This window comes from Vipera berus (assembly GCF_964194415.1).
Source record: "Vipera berus genome assembly, chromosome: W".
Taxonomy (NCBI): Eukaryota; Metazoa; Chordata; class Lepidosauria; order Squamata; family Viperidae; genus Vipera; species Vipera berus.
The window spans coordinates 74,310,859-74,321,025 of NC_138210.1; the positions used below are offsets into that span (position 1 = coordinate 74,310,859).

At 50.4% G+C, this 10,167-nt stretch overlaps 1 protein-coding gene across 1 annotated transcript; it reads right to left on the reverse strand.

The window, feature by feature from the left end:
* Positions 1–860: 860 nt before the first annotated feature.
* Positions 861–9,851, reverse strand: LOC308676063 (transmembrane protein 88-like; the record flags this gene model as incomplete). Its single annotated transcript, XM_081341771.1, has 2 exons — positions 9,571–9,851; positions 861–1,136 (listed from the first exon to the last, which is right to left on the reverse strand). The coding sequence occupies exons 1-2, from the start codon at positions 9,841–9,843 to the stop codon at positions 861–863; spliced, it is 549 nt and encodes a 182-aa protein (XP_081197897.1). The 5' UTR covers positions 9,844–9,851.
* Between the last annotated feature and the right edge of the window lie 316 nt (positions 9,852–10,167).

Here is a 10,167-nt window from a genome sequence, read left to right on the forward strand (position 1 = left end):
TCGAGGACTTCTTGTATTCTTGTCTTTTTAGACCAGGGGTTTTCAAACCTTGCCCCTTTGATGACCTGTGGATTTCAACTCCCAGAATTCCTCAGCCAGGCATGCTGGCTGAGGAATTCTGGGAGTTGAAGTCCACAGGTCATCAAAGGGCCAAGTTTAAAGACCCCTGTTTTAGTTTAGACAATAAATTTCCCCAACTTCTTCCCCCCCCCCCCCCGGTCTGGAAAAAATAAAGCAAAACCCCACCAGAGTCTCGATGTACAAAGTGTATTATAATAACAATAACAACAATAAAAAAGAAGAATTTCTGGTTAATTCACTCGAGGCAACTTCCGTAAATGCATTAGCTGAGTGTTTTTTAGCCTCGGCAACTTTTCAGACGGGCTGGACTACAGCTCCCAGAATGCCCTAGCCAGCGCACGCTCCGGCTGGGGCATTCTGGGAGTTGAAGTCCCTCCATCTTAAAAAGTTGCCGAGCTTGGGGAAAAAAAACAACAAAAAACACCGCTTCGCAAGGCAGCAAGCAGGCGCGTTCCGAGTTCGAGGAGCAGTCCCAGCTCCAGGTGCCGGATGGAGAAGAGGAAGCTGCGGAGAGTCCTTGCTTAAGAGACGGACTCAAAATCAACAAAAAGAAGAAGTTCGTTTTCTTTTCCCGGTGGCGTAAAAATAAACCCGTCTCCTCTTCCTTTCACCCGCGTGCGCTACGGAGGCGGACTCCTCTTGGGAATTTGTGCCAGCCAGCTCCTCCGTGCCCAGAGAAGCCAGTCCATTCCGCCCAGGTGTCTTTGCCAGGCCTCTGTGCCACAACTCCCCCCCCCCGGTATCCCCAGCCCTACCCTCTCCCCCCCCCTGGGCCCTCCTCACACCCAGACCTTCTCCCCAGCGGTATCCAGGTCCTGCGAGCAGCAACCGCAGCACCCCACGCTGTGGTAGCGACTGGCGGGCAGGTTCTTGTAGATGGCCTTGCTGTAGGGCACCAGGCAGTAGCCGAGCTGCAGGCGGCGCGCCAGGCGGCAGTAGGCAGCCAGGGCCAGGACCAGGAGGGGCACCAGCAGGGTGAAGCCCACCACCAGCAGGCCCACGGCGGCCGAGTCGTGCAAGTGGCTGATGCAGTAGTGCTCCTGCGTGTTGAGGAACTGCGGAGGAGAAAGAGGACAGCGGCTATCAGAAATCTCTAAGCAACCCACCAGCCGGGCTCTGGCACAAACACACACACACACACCCAGGGAAGCCAGCTACCTGGGGCGCACAGCATCAGCATCATCATTAATAATAATAGTTGGAAGGGGCCTTGGAGGTCTTCTAGTCCAACCCCCTGCTCAGGCAGGAAAACTAGACCATTTCAGAAATAATTATAATTATAATTATAATAATTATAGTAGTAGTAGTAATAATAATAATAATAATAATAATAATAAACAACTTGGCAAAATACATCAAGAAACTGCAGTTTCCTGCAGTAACTCCAGCAATGCTACAAAAAACGGCGCTACTCGGAACATCTTACATTTTAAGGCGGTACCTGGTTGATCCCTGGGATGCTGGCAGCAACCCGTGTCAGCCACTAGTGCCAGTCAATTTGAGTGTTGACTGAGGTTCATGTTTCAATAATAATAGGAAGGGACCTTGGAGGTCATGTAGCCCAACCCCCTGCTCAGGCAGGAAACCCTATACCGTTTCAGGCAAATGGCTGTCCAGTCTCTTCTTGAAAACTTCCAGCGTTGGAGTATTCACAGCTTTCTGGTGGCAAGCAGTTCCACTGGTTAATTGTCCTCACTGTCAGGAACTTTCTCCTTAGTTCCAGGTTGCTTCTCTCCTTGATGAGTTTCCATCCGTTGCTTCTTGTTCTACCTTCAGGCGCTTTGGAGAAGAGCTTGACTGCCTCTTCTTTGGGGCAGCCCCTGAGATATTGGAACACTGCTATCCTGTCCCCCCTCGTCCTTCTCTTCATTAAACCGGACATCCCCGATTCCAGTAACTGTTCCTTGTGTGTTTTAGCCTCCGATCCCCTGATCCTCTTTGCTGCTCTTCTCTGCCCTCTTTCCAGAGTCTCGACATCTTTTTTACATCGTGGTGACCAGGGCTTTTTTTCTCACAGAACACCCAGAACGGAGTTCCAGCACATTTTTTTTGCATGAAACCTTGTAGAGTAGGCAAGGCAGGTTGTATGACCTGTGTGAGTTCCGGCACCTTTTTCTTTTACAAAAAAAAAACACTGGTGGTGACCAAAACTGGATGCCGTATTCCAAGTGTGGCCTTACCAAGGCCTTGTAAAGTGGTATTAACCCTTCACCTGAACTTGCTTCTATCCCTCAGTTAATGCAGCCTGCGATTGCACTGGCTTTTTTTGGCGGCGGCAGCAGCGCACGGCTGGCTCCTGTTTAAGGGATCGTCCACTAGGACTCCGAGATCCCTCATTATAGGGGTGCATCTCCTTCCTGACCCATTGCTGTCCCAGGAGCAGGGAGGGAGGGAGGGAAGGAGAGGAAAAGAGGAAGGAAGGAAGGAAGGAAGGAAGGAAGGAAGGAAGGAAGGAAGGAAGGAAGGAAGGAAGGAAGGAAAAAGGGAGGGAGGGAAGGAAGGAAGGAAGGAAGAAAAGAGAAAGAAAGGAGGGAGGAAGGGATGGAAGGAAGGAGGAAAGGAGGAAGGAAGGAAGGAAGAAAGAAAAAGAAAGAAAGGGAGGGAGGGAAGGAAGGAAGGAAGGAGGAAGGAAGAAATGGAAAGGAAGGAAGGAAGGAAGAAAAAGGAAAAGAAAAAAGGAAAGAAAGAAACAAGGAGGGAGGGAAGGAAGGAAAGGAAGAAAAAGAGAAAGAAAGAAAGAGAAAGAAAGAAAGAGGGGGGAAGGAAGGAAAGGAGGAAGGAAGGAAGGAAGGAAAGGAAGAAAGAAAGAAAGAGAAAGAAAGAGGGAGGGAGGGGGGAAGGAAGGAGAGGAAAGGAGGAAGGAAGGAGGAAGGAAAGGAAGAAAGAGAAAGAAAAGAAAGAAAGAAAGAGAAAGAAAGAAAGAAAGAAAGAGGGGGGAAAGGAAGGAGAGGAAAGGAGGAAGGAAGGAAGAAGTGACGGAGGGAAGGAAATAGGAAAGGAGGGGGAGAAAAGAGGATGGGAGAGAGGGATGGCCAGGGAAAGAAGGGTTGAATTCTGGCAGCTGACGGGGAGGAAAGAAGGGAGAAAAGGGGAAGAGAGAGAAGCGCAAGGGAGGAGAGAAAGGGAAGAGAAAAGAGGGCAGGGAGGAGGGGAAGGAAAGAAGCGAAATAGAAAAGAAAGGGAAGGGAAAGATAGGAAAGAGGGAGGACGAAAAGCGAGAAAAGGGAAGGAGACAGAACAGAGGAAGGAAGGAGAGGAGGAGGAGGAAGATAGAAAAGGAGGAAGAAGGGGGGAGGGCAGGAGAAGGCCGGCTCCCCTGAAGCAGCAGCAGCAGCGGGGGTGGGGTGGGGTGGGGTGTGTGTATGTGTGTGTGTGTGCAGCCGAGGCTATGCCTGGAATGCGTCTTTTGGCCCCCGGGAGGTTATCAGACCCCAGCCGGGGTATCTGGCTTGCTTCACCGCCGGGGACGAGCGGAAAGGTTGGCAGGCCAGCCGGTGCAGTTTCCCGGCCGGAGAGGCCTGGGCTTTCCTGTTGACCGGCTTTGGTGCAGCCCGCAGCGTCACAGGAGAATCGCTCTGGGCAGGTGCCCAGACCCATTGCGGAAGGGCGGTGAGCGGCCACACGGCTGCCAATGGGGGTTGTTGTTTTTTCCCCCAACACAACAACAAGCAATGATAATAATGACAACGACGAAGATGCACTGAAATTAGTATCTCGGGAAGGCTTGCTGACTACTGGAGAGGCCGAACTGGCCTACAAGAAAGACCAAATGAAGAACAGAACGGAGGCGTGGGAAGACAAAGCACTACATGGCCAGTACATTTTTTAAAAAAAAAATAGCTGGGAAAGCAGATAATGACAAGACCTGGCAATGGCTAAGAGTGGGAAAGTTGAAGAAAGAGACGGAGGGACTAATTCTGGCTGCACAAGACCAGGCCTTGAGGACAAAGGCACACAAAGTCAGAATTGAGAAGACAGCAGCAGACAGTAAGTGTCACCTCTGCAAAGAAACTGAAGAAACAGTGGACCACCCGGTGAGCTGCTGCAAGAAGATCGCACAGACTGACTACGAGCAGCGGCACGACGAAGTAGCAACAACGGTGCACTGGAAGATCTGCAAGAAGTGTCATTTGCCTGCAAGCCAGAACTGGTGGGACCGTAAAATAGAGACAAATCGTAGAAAACGAAAATGTTAAATTTCTCTGGGACTTTGGAATTCAAATAGACGAGCACCTGTCACATAATACCCCGGACTTAACAACTGTCGATAAGAAAGACAAAAAAGTCTGGATAGTGGACGTGGCAGTGCCTGGAGAGAGCAGAATAGACAAGAAAGAACTGGAGAAGATAACAAAATGCAAAGACCTACAAATAGGAATAGTAATAGACTGTGGCGAAGGCAAGCAAGGGTGGCACCAATAGTCATAGGGGCCTTGGGTGCCATCCCAAAACAGCTGGAGCACCACTTGAACACCATCATCGGCATTGACAAATTCGCCATCAGTCAATTGCAAAAGGCGGCCTTACTAGGAACGGCTTCCATCCTGCGACGATATCTATAATACTATCAAACATCCACATCTGCCTATCCCAGGTCCTTGGCAAGGACTCAATAGGTAGACAAAAATGCCAAATCCAGTCTGAACATCTGGCTGACTGTGCGATCATCAATAATAATAATAATAATAATAAAGTTGGAAGGGACCTTGAAGGTCATCTAGTCCAACCCCCTGCTCAGGCAGGAAACCCTATATACCATTTCAGACAAATATGCCATTTGAGACGAATATCTTAGATTTTTTTGGGGGGGGAACCCCACCCCACCCCCAAGATACTCAAATGCTACGCTGCCTTGTGTAAGATCCCACAATCGGCAGATAGTGGCTGACTGTCTCTTGCTTAGCTAAGCCAGACCTTCCCTTCCCTTCCCTTCTTCTTAATTTTGGCTGGTTTCTACCTCTGTGGGTTTGGGACCAAAATAAGATTGGATCTCCGGATTACTTTTGAGAGATGAATTTCAATCCCTTTTTTTTAAAATTGGGGTGTCAAAATGATGAATGTCCCAAAGTGGACAGGTTGAATTTACTTGCCTTAGGCTGGAGAGGCAAACATACAAAGGAGTCGGTAGTCTAGTGTAAAGGAGGACTAGGGGGACACGACAGCAGTCTTCCAATATTTGAGGGGCTGCCCCAAAGAAGAGGGGGTCAATTTATTCTCCAAAGCACCAGAAGGCAGGAGAAGAAGCAACGGATGGAAACTAATCGAGGAGAAAAGCAACCTGGAATTAAGGAGAAGCTTCCTGACAGTGAGAACAATTAACCAGTGGAACAGCTTGCCACCAGAAATTGTGGGCGCTCCATCACTGGAGATTTTCAAGAAGAGACTAGACAATCACTTGTCTGAGATGGTACAGGGTCTTCTGCTTGTGCAAGGGGTTAGACTAGAAGACCTCCAAGGTCCCTTCCAGCTCTTATTATTCTATCTTCTAAGATCCATTCCTACTTCCGAGTTGATGTCTACACATCTATCTTCTTTAGTCGAGTCACAGGCTACACCAGCATTCACACGAAACTTCACACCAACGCTGGTGTAAGCCAGGTCGCCCGCAAAATAAAAGTTTGGACAGGAATCCACCCTTTAGATCCACTGGCTTTTTCTTTTTTAAGCCTTCCCGCTTGAAAAATAAAACTCGATTCCCGCTGGAGAGAGATAAAATTTAAGTAAGAGCCTGTTGGGAGTTACGTGTCAGAATAACTCAGGTTTACGTCAAAGATTTTTTGTTATTGTTGTTGTTGTTTGGTAGGATGGTGGAAAACGACTCATCTCAAACAATAACCCCTGCCATTCTTCCTTCAGCGGGCCAGATTCAAGTAAGATTCAAACGTTGAACCGTTGTTGTTGTTGTTTTTAATTTTTTTTAATTTTCCTTTCGTCATGAGGATGCTGGAGAAGTTACGATCCTATCTGAGGCACGGGTGTGGTTCATATAAATAAGAAAATAAGAGATGCGGCGGAGATGCACTGACGCAGGAATGTCCAAAACCTTGGCCACTTTGAATTAGCTTTGAATTAGCCATGCAAAACCATGCATTTTGTGTGCCTACCAGCTAACCCTTGTTTGTAGCCCATGACCTGACTGGCTTATTCTCACATGCAGGAGGATCCTGAGCACGCCACCCATCACGTTCCTTCTCACAACCGCTGGGAACAAATCTGAGTCGGGAGGCCAAGGATGCTCATAAACACAGACCCATTTTTTAATTATATATTTTTTAAAGTTCTTACACAAGTCCAGAGAAGTTGCTTTGCTGTCGGCCCCAGCCCCTCCCAAAAGGGGCCTGACCTACCATCCATTTACCCACATGTTGCATTCCTGCAGAGGGTGATGTGCCCCCCCCCACACACACACAAACACACACACACACACAAATCTCGCCTTGGGATTCAGGCCGGAGACTTAATCCCGAAACATTTGACTCTCCCCCAAAGCTGTCCCAGTGGGGGAGACCACCCCGTAGTAGCCACGTCAACCTGGACCTGCGGAAGGGGCATGGGGGGTGGGGTGGGGGAAGGAGCAGGAGTCCTGTGACTGGAGGGGATGGGTGGACTGGGGAGGAGAGGGGAGGGGGGCCCCAGGAGGCCAACTGAATTCCAGGGCTGGGCCTGGTCTGGAGATCTGGACAAGATCTGATCAAATCTCCCCGACAGGAATCTCCAGGGGGGGCAGAGATTTCGCCCTTAAAAGCTCCCATGTTTTCTTAAAACAGCTGCAAATTTGCTGGAAGCGGAGCATGTGCAGAGTGCCTTTGGCTCATCCCGCCCCAACCTTTAAGGTCTTTTCAGGCTCCAGAGGGTGCAGGGACTCCAAGACTGGAGGCTTTTAAGAAGAGATTGGACAAACGTTTGTCCGAAATGGGGCGGGGTCTCCTGCTTGAGCAGGGGGGGATGGACTAGAAGATCTTTAAGGTCCCTTCCAACTCTGTTAATTCTGCTATTTTGTCTTCCTTCTTCCTTCCTTCCTTCCTGATTGGACAGCCACTTGTCTGAAAATGGGACAGGGTCTCCCGCTTGAGCAGGGGGCTGGACTAGATGACCTCTGAGGTCCCTCCCAACTCTGTTATTCTGTTGTTCAAAAGTCCCCTAAGAAATGAAGTCAGCTACTTCATTTCTCCGGCACATCCTGCTCACAAGAGCGTCATCCATCCGTTCAGAGGCCTTGACTCGCGGCTCTCTCCTCCCAACTTTATCCCAATTGAGGGTTCCTGAATTCCTATTCCAGAATTGAACATGTTCCATGGAGTTTTCCGGCACATATGTGAAACGCATGCACATAGATGCGCCCAAAGAGCTGGAGTGGAAATTATTCAAGGGAGGCTTATAAGCCATTTTATTCATGTTCTTCCCATCCTATTTGTTCAAAGAGGTAATAATAACAGTAACAGTAACAACAACAACAACAACAAAGAATAATGTTGGAAGGGACCTTGGAGGTCATCTAGTCCAACCCCCTGCTCAGGCAGGAAACCTTCTAGCATTTCATGGCTGTCCAGTCTCTTCTTAAAAACTTCCAGTGTTGGAGCATTCACCGCTTCTGGAGGCAAGGAGTTCCACTGGTTAATTGTTCCAACTGTCAGGAAGTTTCTCCTTACTTCTAGGTTGCTTCTCTCCTTGACGAGTTTCCATCTGTTGCTTCTTCTCCTGCCTTCGGGGGCTTTGGAGAAGAGCTTGACTGCCTCTTCTTTGGGGCAGCCCCTGAGATACTGGAACGCAGCTATCATGTCCCCCCTCGTCCTTCTCTTCATTAAACTGGACCTACCCGATTCCAGCATCTGTTCCTTAGGTGTTTTAGGCTAGCCTCCAGTCCCCCGATCCTCTTTGTTGCTCTTCTCTGCCCTCTTTCCAGAGTCTCAACATCTTTTTTACATCGTGGCGACCAAAACCGGATGCCGGATTCCAAGCGTGGCCTTCCCAAGGCCTTGTAGACTCCAATTTGACTGATCCGCGTTGAACCCTCTTCGTATCGCATCTTGGCACAAACCCCCATTGGGGAGAAGCCAAGCTGGAGCTTCAGAAGCCCAAGGCAGGGAACGGGGGAGACCCACAGTGGGTTCAAGTCAATTTTGGGGGTACGCAGGACGGAGGAGGAAATGGCAGCTTCCTTCCTTACAGCAGCCTCCAGCCGAGGATGCTTTGAGCCCAGATCTTTATGTTTATTTGAATTACTGATTAAAGTCTCTGCCCGTCTCACTGCAAGGACACCGCTGATAGCGTGACTCTGCCTCATTGTACCAAAATGAGATTTTTCCCCCCACCCCTGGCCACCTCACAGCCTCCTCTTTGGTCTCAAATTTTCAGCCCAGGCAACCCCAGTCTCTTCCCAAATCCGAAGCCCCCCCCCCACTCATCCCCGTGCGTTACCCCAAAGCTGGTAGTTCTTCCCACTCCTACAGCGGAACACCGAACCTTAAGGATGCCTGCTTTATTTAATTTTAATTTTTTTTGTTTTTAACTAGCACGGTGCAAATTTAGAAAGAATTCCCCATTGGCCTTTCCTCGGACCTCAGAGGAGGGAGAACCAAGTTAATCTACCTGAGCCCCCAAACGGGAGGAATTTGGACGCAGCTTTTTCCGACTCCCGGATTTAATTCCGAGGCGGAAAAATTCCACAATGGATGGATGACCCAGGCAACAACAACAACAAAAGTTTCCAGCCTCTTCTCAAAGATCGCTGGAGATCTGGAGCAGCGACTGCCTGCCTGCCACAATCAGAAAGGGACCTTGGAGGTCTTCTAGTCCAACCCTTTGCTCAAGCATTTCGGACAAGGGGTTGTCGGAGTATTTCTTAAAAATCTCCAGATGGCGAACAACTTCTGGAGGCAAGTCATTCCACCGGTTGATTTGTTCTCAGCCACGATGAGTTCCCATCCGTTGCTTCTTGTCCTGCCTTCGGCCGCTTTGGAGAACAGGTGGACCCCCTCCTCTTTGGGGCAGCCCCCCCCAAATACTGGAAAGCTGCTATCATGTCTCTCCCCCCCCCCGCCTTCCTTAGTCCTTCTTTCCTCTAGACTGGCCCAACCCAAATCCCCAACCGGTTCGTTCTTCGTATGTTTTAGCCTCCAGGCCTTCAAACCCCCCCCCCCCCCCTAGTTATCTTCTCTGCTCTTTCCCCACAATCTCAGCATCTTTTTTTGGGTAATGTCTGAATGCCGATTCAGACCTGGGCAAGGCACCTCGGTGGGGATGCGTGCTGTTCTCAGGCCAACTTTTGGCGGCCTCTCTCCCCAAACCTTGGGGGTGGGGGGTGGGGGTTTGATTTCCAACCCCAGGACCCCCAGTCCTTTTCCCAGTCTTCAAAGCAAAAGGAAAACACCCTCAACATTCAAAGAGCCAGCCTTCCCCTTCCCCAAATTCCCTGCCTTTCCAGCCTACTCCATCCCTCCCAGTTCTGACACCACCACCACCACCACCCCGCCAAGCAGGACCACTGACCTTGGAGTGGCAGAGAAATCCGAAGCCCAAAAGGACCCCAGCGGGCAAGAGGACCAACCCAAAGATGAATCCAGCCAGGAGGAGGTTGAGCGCGCCGACCAGCAGGTTTTGGAGGGTGACTAGCACTGCACAAGCCCAGCAATCCAGGGACCCTCGGAGCTCCAGAGCCCCCTCCCCAGCATAAGGAGGGGGGGTCAGTGGCGAGGTCCCCGGGGCCCCCTCGCACTCCAGGGACCCAGGCCCAGGCTTGGGGCAAGTGAGGTCTAAGCTCATCTTGGGCTGCTGGCTTCTTAGCTTTTCTGGCTGGGCTTAGCCGGGGCAGATGTCTTTTATAGGCGCCCCTCCCTCCTTTCCTCCCACCCCCCCCCACACCACCCCAGCTTCCCTCCCTCCAGGATAAGCTAGGAATGCACAAACACACGCGCAGAGTGCAAAGCACAAAGCCCCAACACACACACACACACACACACACACACAGAGAGACAGAACAGCTTTTCGCCTCTCCCCAAGATGCTCCCTTTTAAGAGGCAGCCCCCCCCTCCCAGCAGGGGAAGGGTCCCCCTCCCTTCTGAATTCCAGAGATGCTTCTTTCGGCCA